Source organism: Dromiciops gliroides, chromosome 3 (genome assembly GCF_019393635.1).
Source record: "Dromiciops gliroides isolate mDroGli1 chromosome 3, mDroGli1.pri, whole genome shotgun sequence".
NCBI lineage: Eukaryota > Metazoa > Chordata > Mammalia > Microbiotheria > Microbiotheriidae > Dromiciops > Dromiciops gliroides.
This window is the reverse complement of record NC_057863.1, coordinates 240903795-240922405: the sequence shown is the minus strand read 5'-3', so window position 1 is coordinate 240922405 and position 18611 is coordinate 240903795. Positions and strand designations below refer to the sequence as shown.

At 41.9% G+C, this 18611-nt stretch overlaps 1 protein-coding gene across 1 annotated transcript in view; it reads right to left on the bottom strand.

The window, feature by feature from the left end:
- Positions 1-16143: 16143 nt before the first annotated feature.
- P2RY8 (P2Y receptor family member 8) overlaps positions 16144-18611 on the bottom strand; it is a 37453-nt gene continuing 34985 nt past the window's right edge. Inside the window, exon 2 of the mRNA XM_043997531.1 lies at positions 16144-17389. Coding sequence (XP_043853466.1) covers positions 16249-17325 — 1077 coding nt within the window. The 5' untranslated portion in view covers positions 17326-17389 and the 3' untranslated portion in view covers positions 16144-16248. The remainder of the gene's footprint in view (positions 17390-18611) is intronic.

The window sequence follows — 18611 nt, the reverse complement described above, 5'->3', positions numbered from 1 at the left end:
CAATAGTGGCCTCATACAAAGGTTTTGCAATTAGGCCAAAACTTGGAATCCAAATTCTACAAAAACCAGCCATGCCTAAAAAAGTTCTAAGTTGTTTTTTTTGTAGCTGGGACAGGAATGGATAAAATACCCTGCTTTCGCTCCTGTGTGAGCAGCGAGAACCTTTTGAAGGGATATCTGAGCCTTTTTAAAAGAAGTTTTGTACCCCCTTTTCCCAAGAAAATTAAAAGTCTCAGCTGTATCCTTGTAAGAGGAGGCCAAGTTAGGACTGCAGATGAGAATAACATCTACATACTGTATGACCACACTCCTCTTCAAATGCAAATCTCTCAAATCCTTACTAAGAGGGGCAGAGCCAAGATGGCAGAGGAAAGGCAGTGAGCTCCTGAACTCATGACACGATCGCTCCAAAAAACAAATAACGCCATAGGAAAATGCCCAGAGCAGCAGAACTAACAGAAGAATGTGCTGAAATCATCTTCTAACCAAGAATGGCTTGGAAGGTCAGAAGGAGGGAGCTGCTGTGCTAATACAGGAGTCGAGCCCAACCCCACAGTCACCCTGACACAGATCCAGTCCCAGGAAGGCCACACCAGAGAAGGAGACCCCCCAGAGCCTCTGAATCAGCTGAAGTGCCAGTGTTGTCTGGAACTAAGCTCATAGTCTGGTGAGTGGGCTGAGCCCTGGGCAGGGGGGAGACTACAGGGGTCTATGCTGGTGCTGAGGCAGAACTTGGGTTTTACACCCCTGCTGAGAACAAGGAGGTAGGCTTGAGTAGCAGTGGCCCAGGTGGGGGAGGGGCACAGGCTCATCAGAGCCTGTTGATTAGCAGGTTGGTCTGGGGTCATCTAAGGACCAGGGAACAGGCCAGGCAAGTGAAGAACCTGATTCTCCTTAAATCATACCACCTGGGACTTCTTTTTATTATTATTATTTTTTTTTTAGTGAGGGAATTGGGGTTAAGTGACTTGCCCAGGGTCACACAGCTAGTAAGTGTTAAATGTCTGAGGCCGGATTTGAACTCAGGTACTCCTGACTCCAGGGCCGGTACTCTATCCACTGCACCACCTAGCTGCCTCGCACCTGGGACTTCTGAAGCTTGGGATACTGCAGCCTGGAAACAGTGCCCCACTTTAAGGAGCTAAAAGTCAAGTAAAAGAAAGGCAAGATGAGAAGACAGAGAAAGGTGAGGACCATAGAAAGTTTCTTCAGTAACAAGGAAGACCGAGGGGCACCCTCAGAGGAAGATGTCAACATCAGGGCTCCTATATCTAAAGCTTCCAAGAAAAATATGAATTGGTCTCAGGCCATAGAGGTGCTCAAAAAGGACTTTGAAGATAAAGTTAGAGAGGTAGAGGAAAAATGCTTACTAAGAGCATTTCCAAATAAATGAGGGCTGTCCCAAAATCCCTGAGGCAGAACAGTCCAGTGATATTGTCTAGGTAATGGGTCTGATGGTGAAGCCCATTCAAAAGCAAAAATGTATTGGGAATTGTTATCCAAAGGAATGCAAAAGAAAGCATCTTTAAGATCCAAAGCAGAAAACCAAAGTGTATCTGGAGGGACCTGAGCTAGGATTGTATATGGATTTGGGACAATAGGATGGATGGGAATCACTGCCTCATTTACAGCCCGGAGGCCCTGAACCATCCTCCATTCACCATTTGGCTTCCTAACCAGCAAAATAGGAGTGTTGCAAGGTGACTGACACCGGGTAAGTAAGCCATATTTCCTTTTTTTTTTTTTTTTTTAACAAATATTTATTTTATTTTCCATTTACATGTAAGGGTAGTTTTCAACATTCATTTTTATAAGATTTAGCGTTCCAAATTTTTCTCCCTCCCTCTCTCCCTTTCCTCCCCCCTCCACAAGATCGCAATCAGGTTATTTATGTACAATCCACAAGTGTTCTTTTTATCAGTTCTTTCTATAGGGGTGCATAGTAAGCTTCCTCATTAGTTCCTTGGGATTGTCTTGGATCATTGCACTGCTGAGAGTAGTTAAGCCATTCACAATTACTCATTGAACAATACTGCTGTCACTATGTACAATGTCCTCCCAGCTCTGCTCACTTCACTATACATCAATGTTCATTAGTCTTTCAAGGTTTTTCGGGGATAATCCTGTTTGTCATTTCCTGTAGCACAAGTCCATTCCACTATGATCATATAACACAGCTTTTCCCATCATTCCTCAGTTGATGGACATTCCCTTGATTCTCAATTCTTAGCCTCCACCAAGAGTTGCTATAAATATTTTTTGTACAACGTTTCCCACTTTTCTCTTTTTCATGATTACTATTGTTAACTGTTTCCCTTCCATCCTATTCCCTTCCCCATGATATTTATTCTATTATCCATCTTCTTTCATCCTATCACTCTTCAAAAAGGATTTGCTTCTGTCTGTCCCCTCCCCCACTCTGCTCTTCCTTCTTTTGCCCCTCTCTCTTTATCCCTTTTCCCTCCTGTTTTCCTGCAGGGTTAGAGAGATTACTCCACCCACTTGAGTGTGTACATTATTCCCTCCTTGAGCCAATTCTAATGAGATTGAGGTCTTTGAGCCAATTCTGCTGAGTGTTAGGCTCATTTACTGCCCAGATTAAATAGATTACTCCATCCAGGTGGGTGTGTCTATTAGTCCCTCCTTGAGGCAGCTCTGATGAGTTTAAGATCTTTGAGCCTTTTCTGATGAGTATAAAATTCATTTACTGCCCTGCTCCTCTTCCATCTCTTCCCCCACTCCATAAGCCTTTTCCTATTACTTTCATGTAGGATTCCACTTCTGCCCTTCCCCCTCCCCCAATGAATTCCCTTCACCCTTCAATTTAACCCTAAAGATGTTATCATCTAGGGAAATGACACAGTCCCTGGACCCAGGGGCCTCCCAGCCAAAACCTGGCCTCAGACACAAGACAGTCATCTACTGTACGACCCCAGGTATGTCCCCCAGCTCTAATGTTTTTTTTTTATGGTTCTCTAGGGTCCTGTATTTGAAAGTCAAATTTGCCATTCAGTTCAGGTCTTTTCATCACAAATATCTGAAAGTCTTCTTTTTCATTAAAGTCCCATTTTTTTCTGCTGAAAGATAATGCTGAGTTTTGCTGGGTAGGTGATTCTTGGTTGTAATCCCATTTCCTTTGCCCTTTGGAATATCATATTCCATGCTCTCTGGTCCTTTAATGTAGAAGCTGCTAGATCTTGTGCTATCCTGACTGGGGCTCCACAGTACTTGAATTCTTTCTTTTTGGCAGCTTGCAATATTTTCTCCTTGACCTGAGAGCTCTGGAATTTGGCTATAATATTCCTGGGAGTTTTCCTTTTGGGATCTCTTTCTGGAGGTGATTGGTGGATTCTTTCAATTTCTATTTTAGCTTCTTCTTCTAGAATTTCAGGGCAATTTTCCCTGAGAATATCTTGGAAGATGGTGTCTAAGCTCTTTCCTTGATCATGGTTTTCATGTAGACCAATAATTTTCAAATGATCTCTCCTGGACCTATTTTCCAGGTCAGCAGTTTTTCCCAGAAGATATTTCACATTGCCCTCTATTTTTTTATTCATTTGGATTTGCTTTATTGTGTCTTGGTTTCTCATAAAGTCACTGGCTTCCACTTGTTCAATCCTAATTCTTAGGCAATTATTTTCATCAGAGAGCTTTTGTACCTCCTTTTCCATTTGACTTTTCAAGCTGTTGACTTTTTTCTCATGTCTTTCCTGCATCACCCTCATTTCTCTTTCCATTTTTTCCTCTACCTCTCTAAATTTTTCTTCAAAGTCCTTTTTGAGCACCTCTATGGCCTGAGACCAATTCATATTTTTCTTGGAAGCTTTAGATATAGGGGCCCTGATGTTGACATCTTCCTCTGAGGGTGCCCCTTGGTCTTCCTTGTTACTGAAGAAACTTTCTATGGTCCTCACCTTTCTCTGTCTGCTCATCTTGCCTTTGTTTTACTAGACTTTTAGCTCCTTAAAGTGGGGCACTGTTTCCAGGCTGCAGTATCCCAAGCTTAAGATGTCCCAGGTAGTATGATTTAAGGAGAATCAGGTTCTTCCCTCTCCCAGCCTGTTTCGTGGTCCTAGATGACCCCAGACCAACTTGCCAATCAACCAGCTTTGTGTGTTGTGGTTGTTAGCTCTGATGAGTTTGTGCCCCTCCCCCACCTGGGCCACTTCTATTTGAGCCTTCTACCTGGTTCTCAGTAGGGGTATAAAATCCAAGTTCTGCCTTAGCACCAGTATAGACCCCTGTAGTCTCCCCCCTGCCCAGGGCTCAGCCCACTCACCAGACTGTGAGCTTAGTTCCAGACAACACTGGCGCTTCAGCTGATTCAGAGGCTCTGGGCGTCTGCTTCTCTGGTGAGGACTTCCTGAGACTGGATCTGTGTCAGGGTGACTGTGGGGTTGGGCCTGACTCCTGTATCAGCACAGCAGCTCCTTCCTTCTGATCTTCCAAGCCGTTCTTCGCTTGTCGTTTCTTATAGCACAATAATATTTTATCACCATCACATACCACAGCTTGTTTAGCCATTCCCCAATTGATGGGCATTCCTTTGACTTCCAATTCTTAGCCACCACAAAAAAGCTGCTGTAAATATTTTTGTACAAATAGGTCTTTTTCCCTTTTTGGGATGTCTTTGGGATATAAACCTTGCAGTGGTACTGCTGGATCAAAGGGTATGCACAGTTCTATAGACCTTTGAGCAAAGAGGAATACCATCTTGTAAATGACATGGGGGCATCCATGGAGTTGAAGTCAGGCAAGGCAGCAGATTCAAAGCTGAGTGAAAAAAAAGTGGAAACACAAAGAAACCCTTGGGAAAATGTTGAACAGAGTTAAATCCTTAGTAGGATCGCTTTATTTAGGATTCCATTCCATAATACTTAATGACCACATGACAGATGAATAAAAACCATTTCCCCACATATTTGCATCTATTTTGTTTGTTTGTAAATAATGGACTTGATTATCTCATAGATGTACCCTTTATAAGCTCTGGAGATTCTTATGCCAACTTTAGCTTGCACTATACCTGAAAGGGAGGCTGACTATTAATCCCCTTAGGGTTCTAGAGGCAAGTCTAAGGAATTATCTGGTGACCATTGTCATATCTCTGATATCATCCATACCCTCCAGTGATTAGCATCTAAGTTTCATGAAACCATTTAATATCAATTAGCTTTTGGAAAGGAATATTCACTGGTAATATATAGTAATAATTTGTCTACAAACCATTTTCCCCAACACCTGGGGACAGATTCACCCCATACCACACCTTATTGTCTAGGGAGAGTAGTCTCCTCCTTTTTATTTTTTTTGGTGAGGCAATTGGGGTTAAGTGACTTGCCCAGGATCACACAGCTAGTAAGTGTCAAGTGTCTGAGGCCAGATTTGAACTCAGGTTCTTCTTCTTCTTTTTTTTTTTGGGTGAGGCAGTTGGGGTTAAGTGACTTGCCCAAGGTCACACAGTTAGTAAGTGTTAAGTGTCTGATGTCTGATTTGAATTCAGGTCCTCCTGACTCCAGGGTTTGTGCTCTATCCACTGTGCCACCTAGCTGCCCTCTCAGGTTCTTCTGAATCCAGGCCTTGTGCTCTATCCACTGCACCACCTAGCTGCCCCAGGAGAGTAGTCTCAAACTTAAAAATAGTTGCTACAGACATTTGCCCCACCAAATTTCATTTCCTTTTTTTTTTTTTAAAGGCAATCTGGGTTAAGTGATTTGCTCAGGGTCACACAGCAAGTAAGTGTCTGGATTTGAACTCAGGTTCTCCTGACTTCAGGGCTGGTGCTCTAACCACAGCATCACCTAGCTGCCCCCAAATTTGCTTCCAAATGAGGTTTAGTGGATGGACAAAGTTGCTCCAGAAAATGGAATCTTGTCTATTCGTTTAATTTGCTGCTTGAGTTGATTCCTTCAGGGCCTCATTAACACTGTCACCAGACCTCTGATTCTCTGGTCTTTTGAACCTTACAAAGGTTTCCTTTGGTTTGTTTTGTCTCCAATGCTCTTCACTTAAGAGTAGGAAAGAATAGACACAAAACAGACAAAGAAATTGCAAGGTCATGTATTTTTGTTTTTGTTTTTGTTTTTTGTGGGGCAATGGGGGTTACAGGGTCACACAGCTAGTAAGTGTCACGTGTCAAGTGTCTGAGACTGGATTTGAACTCAGGTATTCCTGAATCCAGGGCCGGTGCTTCATCCACTGCACCACCTAGCTGCCCCCAAGGTCATGTTTTAACTGTGATGTCTGGGCAAATTGGGGAGATAGTTGAAGGCTCTCTCTCCACCTAGAGGCTTACAGCATTCCTTGTTTGTGGACTAGAAGGCAGTCAGGAAACAGAAGGACTGAGTCATCCAGTTAGTGCAGCACAGAAACAATATCCATATATGCTCTGAAGTATATATGGGGATTACTGGGTTTATTAGCCCATAGTCTTCTCTTTTTCCCCTTACATAATTAAATACATGTGAGATTAAGTACATTAGGATTTTGTTTCTTTGTTTTTTGTTAAGGGGAAGCATTTGTTAGATGGACTTGGATATTTCTGGCACTTTTCATCCTCCAAAAACACCCCAGGAGGTAAAGGTAGGTCTCCTGAGGATTTTGTCATATTATTTGAGGTCTTATTTTATTTTATTTTTTTTAGTGAGGCAATTGGGGTTAAGTGCCTTGCCCAGGGTCACGCAGCTAGTAAGTGTTAAGTGTCTGAGGCCGGATTTGAACTCAGGTAGTCCTGAATCCAGGGCCGGTGCTCTATCCACTGTGCCATCTAGCTTCCACGAGGTCTTATTTTATTAACTGTGTTATGCTTTGATGAATAGTAGAATTAGGTGTCATGATTGTGTTTTCTCTGTAGTTGGATTTACTATCCTTCTCTCTCTCCCCTCCTTTGTTTCCCTCCAATTCAAGACATAAAAGCTGGAGAATCTGGTGGAGGGCACACTATTCTTGACTGTGTTGCAGACTTTAGGACAGAAAACCAGATGCCTTTTTGATCTCTAATTTGGATTTTCTGTCCAGGAGTTTGGAAGGAAGGGGAAAGGGCACTCTGAGATTGCGAGAGCTATATATCTTCTCTTCCTTTTCTCTCCCTCCATCCTCCTTCCAAGAGATGGGAAGTTATGAATCTAGAGTAAGTAGGAAGAGGCCAAGTAGAGGCAGAGCCGGAATTGGGGGAGGGTGGACACACTGTACCATGAAACAGCCACAGATGAGATAGAGCCCAATTGACCTCAGTACTCTCCCTTCCCTTATCCTCCAAGTGCTTAGGGAGGAAATCTCTAACAATTCTAAAAGCTTGTCATGGCTTCTTTTTCGTCTTCCTCTTTAGTCACTGGGAGGAAAGTCAGAGGGAAAAGGTAGTCAATCCAGGCTATGATGATTCCTGCAGTTTTGCAGTTTGGTAAATGAAAGGCTGTTACAATTGGTGTTCTCTGCTACCTAATTATTTCAGTAAATCAAATCACACAGCCATTACAAGAGACATATTAAATCTTATGAATAGGGATTCTGGAAGAAGGAATGAAACCTCAGGATGAGGACTTGAACAACAATTAGAAGATTTCATAACATTTTTGGAATTTGGGGGGCCTATTCAAAATCCCATGTCTAAACCCCTCTAAAGCCTGGGTCTCAGCTATGGCTTCATGAAATTACATTGTCAGCTAAGGAAAGAGATCCATAGCCAGAGATGGTTATCATAGGTTGTCTGAGCACCATCTGGTGGCCAAATATTATACTACACTCTTAGCTGGTTAATGAATTCCTCACAGGACCACACTGCTCTCAATAGCAAGAAGCTGGGGAAGGAGCCAGGTGTGGGTGGATATAACTTTGGCAGCATGGATACTTGCATTTCAAGCACCTACCATCTACACTAGCTAATCATTTCTTCCTTCCTTCCTTCCTTCCTTCCTTCCTTCCTTCCTTCCTTCCTTCCTTCCTTCCTTCCTTCCTTCCTTCCTTCCTTCCTTCCTTCCTTCCTTCCTTCCTTCCTTCCTTCCTTCCTTCCTTCCTTCCTTCCTTCCTTCCTGTACCCTGGGATACATCAAAGAACCTTCTCCTTGAGAAACTAAACCAAAGGACAGACACACCTAAAGAGATAAGTGGCACTGGGATGGGGACTGAGCTAGCCCTAGGACCACCACCCTTCATTCCAGTCTTTTCCACGCCTTGGGAGATAAGATCAGGTGTGGCTGCTGCCTTTGTGGAGGGAGGAGGAGAGAGATGACTTGAGAGATCTGCAGCCACCCCTCACCCAACTCCCCCAGCCACCACCAGTCGGAAATGGTCCTCCCTCAATAAGGGAACTTCCTACAGTCAGATGATCACCCCCATCAGTCCTCTATAAAAGTACCTGCCTGTCTCCTGTTTGAGGAGTTAGGTACCTCAGAGCCACACCTCTGTACTATGCCTTCTCCCCATGAGAAGTCCAAGGATTTCTCTCTTGGTTTACTTTCCCCAGCCTCTAAATAAACTATTATTTTATTCTATTGGATTTGTGTGCAAGAGGGTGTAATTCTTTAAAGAAGAATTACTAAGAACCCCTATCCCAAACCTGCCCAACGTGGGGCGCCAATTATGTTATGGGGAAATAGGTGGGGGGCAAGGGTGGACACACTGGACCATGAAACAGTCACAAATGAGATAGAACTTTTAATTTGGGGGGGCATCTAGATAGCACAGTGGATAAAGCACTGACCCTGGATTCAGGAGGACCTGAGTTCAAATTCGGCTTCAGACACTTGACACTTACAAGCTGTGTGACCCAGGACAAGTCACTTAACCCTCATTGCTTTGCCCCCAAAACAAACAAACAAAAAAGGCTTTTGGGGCGGCTAGGTGGCGCAGTGGATAAAGCACTGGCCCTGGATTCAGGAGTTCCTGAGTTCAAATCCGGCCTCAGACACTTGACACTTACTAGCTGTGTGACCCTGGGCAAGTCACTTAACCCCATTGCCCCGTTTAAAAAAAAAAAGGCTTTTAAGTTGTATAGATAAATTTAACCCAGAGTAATTCACCCTGCCCCCCCATAAAATGTCAAAATTTTGCATAATATTGAAATGAGAAAGATCTAACCCACTGTAGAGCTTTGAAAACTCTGAAGGTAAGTGAAAATACCATTCTTGGTTCTCTACAAATTTTTTTGGGCAAAATCTCTTCCAATTTTTTTAAAATTAAATTTTAAACAATCTTTTCCAAATTTAATAGAGTTTTATCAGGATAGAATTTCTACAGCCTAGAGTATCCTCTGAGCCTGAAAATGTGTATTCAAACATTTAAGGACTAATAGATAAGGAGCAGGATGGTAATACCCATTCTGAGATTCAGATCTTACCCTTGATGACACATACTGGCTATGTTACCCTGGGCAAGTCACTTCTTTGGTGCCCCAGTTAAATCTTTAAGTTCATATGTATATATGAACATATATACATATACGCATACCTGTATATATATATACACACACAATAGTACATACAAACATCAAAATGATATATGCATACATGTATATGTGTACACACACAAATTATACACACACACACACATATATATACACATACATATGTATACACAAATATATAGATTCAGATAATATGCTGTTCAGTATTGGTAGAGGGTATATCTTCACCTGAAAGTTTCCTATACCCTTGAAATCACAGGTCCTATCCCTATCTTCTTTCTTATCCTAATCTCTTATGACTGGCATGTATGTAGTAGCATAAAACTAGACTTTTTCATTATGTTGGTTAATTTTACTAAACTATTTTGTAGCCTCTTTTATTTCTGTGTTACAAAGGATCATTTTATGGGAGATGAAGGGTAGAGAGATACATTAGGATATGTAGGTAATGTAAAAAAAGATAATGATTTATTGAAAAATTTAAAAAGAAAGAGAATTTTTAGAGATGATGAAGCAGGCAGAAGGGAAAGAGAAACTTGTGTCTACCGCTGAAGCTAAGCATATTTTTACATTATATCTAGAAAAGGAAATAGAATGCACACATTTTCATAAAGGTAACATTTAACCATTTAGAGACAAAAGTTGCTACTATTTGTTATGTTTGGGCTACAGAAAGTCCAAAGGGCAGAACCATAACATACAGGAGTGTGTGTGTATATGTGTGTGTGTGTGTGTGTGTGTGTGTGTGTGTTTGTTTATAGCACGTTGCTTCTGGACCCATCATTCCCACACCTTAGGGACTGCACCACCTGACTTATTTACCTAGATCCAGCCTCAGGGTCCCCTGGCCATGGCACCCCTCTCCTGGAGCCTGCCTTATCTCTTATTTCTTGCAGAGGCACAGGAAAGATTCTCTGGGTGGCAGGCTACACCCTCTCCCAGGTGAATGAACCAACACTTGATAGTCCCATGCACTTGTTCTAGCAACCTCATCCTCTACTGTTTTTGTTCTAGGTTAAAGGATTCCTAATTATAGTTTGGCCAAAGGGTTGCAAAAATCTCCAGTATATCATATTTCCTGGTTCTTTCTATTTTTTTCCTATTTTTAATTTTTTTTTTTTGCAGGGCAATGAGGGTTAAGTGACTTGCCCAAGGTCACACAGCTAGTAAGTGTCAAGCATCTGAGGCTGGATTTGAACTCAGATGCTCCAGGAATCCAGGGCCTTATCCACTTTATCCAGTGCTTTATCCACTGTGCCACCTAGCTGCCCCTGTCCTGGTTCTTTCTAAGTCTATTCACAAGGAAGTCTCAAAACAGTTATATACCTTATGTATATGGGCTAATGATCTCCATCTCCCTCACTTCCCCCATCCTCCATCCCCCAGGGTGGGGCAGTTAGGTGGTGCAGTGGATAGAGCACTGGCCCTGAAGTTTGGAGAGTCTGAATTCAAATTTCACCTCAGACACCTACTAGCTATGTGACCCTGAGCAAGTCACTTAACTCCAATTGCCATCTCCAGTTGTTCTGATATATATCTTGCTACTGGACCCAGATGGTTCTGGAGGAGAGAGTGAGGTTGGTGACCTTGCACAGTTCTCCCTCACTTAAATCCAATGTCAGTGTAAGTCATGATATCACCCTGATGTTATCGTCCTCTTCAGGAATGAAGGACAAAAACCAACCCTCTCCCCCGGGATTTAGAACAATTCCTACAAAGCTAAAAAAAACCCCAAATTTGCAATGTTGGACCATTCTAAAGATTAATATTTTCTCACCATTTCTGTCCCTGAATAATGGAGTATTTGATCTTATTTTCTGAGGTTAATTTTTGAGGGTAAATGAAATATGATTATAGCAGTGTAGGAACTTGGAAGCTTAGTCATAGAGTCAGAACTGGATGGAACCTAAGATATCATATCGCTCAACCCCCTCATTTTAAACCTAGGGAACTGATACTCAGAGAAGGGACTTGCCCAAGATCACATAGGTGTTAAACAACAGATGTGGAATTCCAGCCTATGTCTTCTGACTCTAAATTTAGTGCCATTCAGCAGCTAAGTGACTCAGTGCACAGAGCACAGGACCTGAAATCAGGAAAGCCTGAGTTCAAATGTGACCTCAGACACTTACTAGCTGTGTGATCCTGGTTAAGTCACTTCACCTTTGTCTGCCTTCATTTCCTCAACTGTAAAATGGGGATAATAATAGCATCTACCTCCCAAGATTGTTTTGAGGATCAAACAAGATAATCTTGGCAAAGTGCCTGGCACACAGTAAGTGCTTAATAAATACATTTTTGTTTTCTTTCTCTTTCCCTGCTATCACACTGAATGTCTAATTTCACATATTTCTTCTTAGTCTCATTTATTCATTGGAAAATTGAATAATGTAATCTTATTTATTTTAATAATCTTGAAGATTAACTAATGAAAATGGCAGCAAACACCTTGGAAATACATAGAAAGCCTGATTTTTTCTGTGGTCAAGATCTTTCCGTGGATAGTAACTTATCACAAGGGATTGAAATAATGTAATTTTAGAATTGGGAAGAGAATTTAAAGAGGATGTTGTGTAATCTCTTTATCATGTGAGGGACATGAGGCTCAGGGAGGTTAAATAATTTGTCCAAGGCCACAGAGCAAATTAACACTTTAATAGACTATTGGGTTACCATCAAATAGATTCCTGTAGCACTTCAGCACTAGTGATTTTCTAAAACTCTTTAATAATAAACGTAACAATATACAAATATTCCAATATACAAAGTACAAAAATATGTTTGCATATGAAATCAGGAACATGTTACATAGTTTATTTTTTTAAGTATGTTAAATTGAGTAAGATAACCATGGTGAGAGGAAAGGATGACAGGTGAATGGTCAGATTGCTCTACTGATACTCTAGCTCTGTCAAAAGAAAGCAAACAGGGGTCAGCTAGGTGGTGCAGTGGATAAAGCACCGGCCCTGGATTCAGGAGGACCTGAGTTCAAATCCAGACTTAGTCACTTAATACTAATACATCCCTGGGGATGTCACTTAACCCCAACTGCCTTACCCCTCCCCCCAAAATACTAGTTTTTATTTATAAAATAATACTTGTAAATTTGTAAATTTTCAGTTGACAGCATTGCTGTTATTGTGGGAAGGCAGATTAAAAATGGGAAAATATTTTGAATATAGGATAAGGGCTTGCAAAATAATAATAAAAAAAAAACTTCTGTGAATTCTAGAATCAACATAGAACCCATGGTGCCTTTGGAGGTCTAGAAATGCAGGTTTGTAGCTTATGAAGCTAGCCATCCACCACACAAATTTATATAGAGATTCTGTTTTTTAACTGAGAAATAAGAGCTTTCAGGGTCTTCCAGTTCTTGTCATAGTACCACCACACAAACGGTCATGATTTGCTCTTTCATACAGGCTGAGATTTAGACTGGGCACAGTGTTGCAAAGTGATAAAGAAAAGGCAGAATATTTTCCTCTGGCAAAGGTTTCTATAACTTCACCATGGAAGCATATTGTTGACAGAAATTTTCAAAAGTTCTATATTCTTATGGGGCAGCTAGGTGGCGCAGTGTATAAAGCACCGGCCCTGGATTCAGGAGGACCTGAGTTCCAATGCAGCCTCAGACACTTGACACTTTCTAGCTGTGTGACCCTCATTTCTCTACCCCCCAAAAATAAAAATAAAAATAAAAAATTCTAAATTCTAATGATTAAACAAATATGATATTATTTGAAGAAAAGAAAGTAAGTAAGTAAAAAAGAAGCTGGACTCTGTGAGGGCAGAAACTGTTCAGTTTTGGTCATTGTTTTCTTGGTTCTTTAGAGCACCTTCAACCACAGAGTAGAGGCTTAATAAATTTCTATTAAATGAATTGCCTTGAATTTATATAGAGCATCCTGTCTTATAAAGTACTTCATCTCATTCAACCCCCACAGCTCTGTGAGGTAGGCAGAGCAGGCATCATCTCCATTTTCCAGATGAGGATGCCATAATCATCTAAAGTCACAAGGGTAGAAGGCAAGTCTCATTTCATCCTGGTTCTTTTTCTACTACATCAAAGGAAAAGGCTACAGTTATTTTTCAGTTGATTCTGCACTGGCTTCTTTAAAGTGAGATATAGAATGTGTATATTCCATATACAGAGAATATCTATATATGCATAGAGATCTACATATCTACATCTATACAGATGTCTACATATCTATACATGTCCACATGTCTATATACATCAAATAGACCAATATAGTCAGATTTATATCTATACAGATTTAGATATATCAATATCAAATAGAGATCTGTACCCGATATATGTGTCTACATAGATCTATCTTTTTATTTATTTATCTATCTCCTGCATTGGGGTGGTAGATATACTGTACATTGTTAAAAGTAGAGCATGCAGAACACCAGTATTTCTCAACCACCTAGGTCCCTTTTAATATCAATGAACTCTGGACTCTTTTAAGGAATAGGACTCCCATTCAACCAAATGACCTGATGCAAGTATTTTCCTCACGGGTCAATTCTGGCCAAACAAACAAACCTTCCACAGCTGGCTAACCATGAGAGTGCGTCTGGACATACCCAATCTCTCCGCAGCAATTCCCTCCCTCCACCCCTTCCCCCCCTCCCCTTTTACCACTCTCCCTCCCCTCGGTGGTTCTAAAGTTATTTAAACTTGTCTTTTTGTTCCCTACACTAGACTTTCAGCATGAACACCCAAAGCAAACAGAAAGAATGCCAGCTATAGACAATAACATCCAGTCAACATTAGCATTTCAAATAAAGGAACAGGATGCAAAGTGGAAGGCCTCTTGTCTGGCCCCAGAGCCACCCTACAGCATCTGATTGTAGCAAGTTCTGTCCTATTGTATTTTCCGCATTGCAGAACAGGTGATATCTATTTTACACATTTTTCTGTTGGTTGAGTGGATAGGCTTCTCTTTCCCCCTCACCAATCTCTCCCCCAAGCACATACACACACCTGGCATGCTTTTTATTAGCAGGGTCCACCACAGCATCATGCTATTTCTCTTGTGTGACTTGCAAATTAGGTGAAGGATTCTTTTGTTTAGACATTCCGTAAGATTCTATCTTGCTAAGCAAAACCATCTATATTGTATCTTGGATAACAAAACGATATTGCATTTTGCTCTCCTCTCATCCTCAAAGGTATAAACTGGGAATTTCAGCAGCAGGGACAGGTTCATCGTTCCTGATCTTGATTGCCTTGCTGATCTTAGACAACCCACTGATATTTGGCAGTGTGACACAGGGTGATTCACTCTGGTCAGTCCCAACTTCAGCCCATTCTCTCCGGCTATTTCATGGTGGCTAATCAGAGAGATGCCTAGCTCTATTTTCACTTTTCTCTCTCTTCTACTCTTACTGCAGAACAATCCCTGGATTAGGGGAAGGTCTGTGAGTTTGCTCACTAAGAATTCTATATGCAAATGAAATCACAGGTTTAATCCCTCCCCCTCTCCATCATTTTTCCTTTCCTCTTTATGCCCTTTAGTTTGTGACACCATTTAGTAGAGCTGGTTCTTGTACCTAGTATATCCCTAACTCTAGGGCTTTGCAAGTAGAGAGTGGAGAGATCCCTTTGCCTCACTTAGCTATAGGCTATCATCCTTTTTTCCCCCCTTTTCATTGCCCACATTAACTTTCGGTGAGGTCAGCTTGGCTCATCTCTGTATTATTATTTAGCTAAATGTCATAGGTTGGCAACTCTCAGAAAGAGGAAGACTTGGGTATAGAAAGACATGTGTCAGGAAACATAAACCACATCAAAGGGCCTAGTAGCACACAAAGGATCTGATTTTAACATTGGGTGTATGAGGCTAAAAATTGTCAGGTCTAGTGATAGGAGACTGTTCTAAGTTAATGCTGATCCAATGTAGTCAGAATGATGCCTGCCCCTGATACCGGTACCTGGTACTCGGAGATACTACTTGGCATGTATATTTCTCTGTTTTTCTCATAAAGGATGTGTCATACACAAAACAAGGAACTCTCAAACCACGGTCAAACCATGGCCGCTGAAATTAACCATGGCACAATCTATTCCTGTGGGTCATCTTGTCAGCTGTTGGTGAACGGCTGATGTTGAATGCTCCTGACTTGGAACACAGGACTGCTTGTACGGTGGTTTGGTCTTTAGAGAAGACCAGGCCTGGCTAATGCCTTTGCCACTCAGAAAAATCCCCACTCACCCATATCCCCTATGCCATGGTGTCCTGGTTAGTCATTTTTATCAGAAAACAGTTCCAAGTGACAAATGGCAAGAAAAGAACTAGTTACATGAACATATAAAGTCATATGATCATAGCTTTGGAGGTCATCTAGTCCATTCCCCTCGTGCCTGGGCCAGGGCCAGCAGGGGAGGGTCTGTCTGGAGTGCCAAGGGCTGTGAGCAGTTCTGCCAAAGGAGAGAATCTGTAGTTGAGACAGTGGTCGGAGAGTAGCCGAGTCTATGTGAATGGCTGTCGGGAAGGAAGAAGAATTCTTCCCTCCCTCCCCAGGTTAAGAAGCATCAGATCTCTGACTTCCTACCCAGCCAGACTGATTCTTTCACACTGTTTTGCTTTTACTCTTTTTCCTTTCGGGAAGCCATCCCTTTGAAGCCCACAGGGCTTTCTGTGCCTGATGTAACTAGGAACATTCCCACTTTAGCTCGAGTTTTAGCAGCCTTCTCAAGGAAGAAGCACTATGGCCTCCCACATGATAGGCGGCCTCAAACCTTTTTCAGACCTGAAAAAGATGAGTTTTTGACCTTAATTCCTTTGCACTCACCTCTCATGGGCACCAGCGTTGCCTTTTTGGCTCACATGGCTCCCTTAAAACAAGCTTTCCTGCCTTTTCAAACAGGCCCGGCTGCCTGCAGATGACCCTTCCCCCTGTCCGCTTGACATTGATCTGCCTGACAGTGTCCGGGCAGAGAACAGACTTTCCCTTCTGGCCTCTGAGCTATCGCTGAAGAGTGAATTTTTTCCTAGGAACTTCCTTAATTTCTGATGAAACTCTTTGGAGGCAAAGTAGTAAATGAAGGGGTCCAAGCAGTTGTTGAGACAGCTGAGACAGAGGGTGAGTTTATAGATGTGGTAGTAGCTCTTGTTGAAATACAAGCGGCTGACCATGTGCACTAAGAGTATGAAGTTGTTAGGAGCAAAACAGGTGACAAAGGCAAGGAGGACAATGCCAGCGAGACAGATGGATCGACTCTTCTGCCCATTCCCATACCTTCCAGAAGTCCGGATCAGCTTCAGGATGGTGGCGATGTAGCAGGCTACAGTTACGATGAAGGGAATAAGGAAGAGAAAAATGAACAGTGTGAAGAGGAAGATGGCCCAGACCGCAAGGCTAGGCAGCATATTCCACTTGAGGACGTCGAAGCAGGTGATGATCCCCAGGGCTTTCACTTCATAGGTCAGGTCTGTGATAGCCATTGGAGACAGGGCGAGTAGCAAAAGGAACCATATGCCTACACAAGCCAACACCGCATATCTCTTCCTTCTCCACCTGGTAGAAGTCAAGGGGTACACAACCCCCAGGAACCGCTCTACACTGATGCAGGTCATGGTCAGTATGGAGGAGTACATGTTGGTATAGAAGACAACTGTCACCAGGTTACAGAGGAACTTCCCAAAGGGCCAGTTGTTACTGTTCAGGTGATAGAAGATCTGAAAAGGGAGGGCTACAGCCAGCATGAGGTCGGTAATGCAAAGGTTGATCATAAAGATGACCGAAGGTGATTTGGGTTTGGTGTGGCAGGACAGCACCCAGAGGGAAAAGAGATTCCCAGGGATGCTGATTAAGGCTACCAGCGAGTACACGATTGGGAGGGCCACAGCAATGATTGGGTTCTCAAGCATCAGTATTGTTTCATTATCCAGCTGGGATACGTTGCTATTCATAATTCACAAGATTGTTGGTCTCTCAACACCAGAGGGACCATATCCTGAGTGTTCAGTTGAAAGTCTGAAAAGAAAAAAAAACCCCAGAAATAAACAGAAACACATCAAAAAGGCATAGTGAATCTGATGCTGAATTATTATTATTATTTTTTTATTAGCATTGGATGTAGCACTTTAAAGTTTGCAGAGATCTTTAGGGGTATTATCTCATTTATCTGTGGTACAGTGGGTAGAGCACCAGGCCTGGAGTAACGAAGACTCATCTTTGTGAGTTCAAATCTGGCCTCAGACACTTACTGGCCGTGTGACTGTGGGCAAGTCCTTTAACTCTGTCTCATTGCCCCATCTGTAAAATGGGCTGGAGAAGGAAATGACAAACCACTCCAGTATTTTTGCCGAGAAAATTCCAAATGGGGTCATGAAGAGTCGAACATGACTGAAAAAATGCCAGCACTGTCCAATTCCCCCATCCTCACAGCAATCCTAGGAAGCAGGTTCTATTATTATCTTCATTTTACAGATGAAGAAACTGAGGTAGACAGAGGTTGGATTTGAATTCAAGTTTTTCTAGCTTCAGTTACAGATCTCTATCCATTATTTTCCTAGCTATGGATTCAGGATTATCTTTGTTAATGTTTTTGTGTGGATAAAATAAAATAGATAAAGATTACTATGGAAAATAATTATATTGAAATGTTTTCAAAATATTAAAAAAACATGGACTCTTATACGGGGTAAGTACCTCTGCTCTAAAATTATATACTGTAGAATGGGTGCTGATCTACATCGATAAAGGGAGTTTCTTATACCAGTAATATAATATCTCTTATTTTGTGGGAGAAAAAAAGTAATCAGCACCATTACGAGGCCTGTAATTGGCCTAAGCCTTTCACAAAACTGTGAAGTACTCTCTTACTGTCCTGTATCTATTTCCCATTTATATGTAATTCCTGTTGCCCAACCCACAAGTTCCCAGACAATCCCACTGCTGTCCTCAGGGATGACCACCCTCCTTGGTAATACCCCATGCACCAGATATGATTCATGTTCCTAAGGAGCTTGCAATCTGTTTAGAGAGAACTATACACATGAAAAGCTTAACTGACAATATTAGACAATATTCAGAAACAGACAGAAACTTGAGCTAGTCCTTGAAGTAAGGTTTAGTTAAATGGAGAAGAGAGAGACATTCCATATAGGAGGGTGGAGAATACATTGGGATGGAAGACAGAAAAAGGTGAGGCGTGACAAGGGTACCAATCTGGTTAGAGCAGAAGTTTCATACA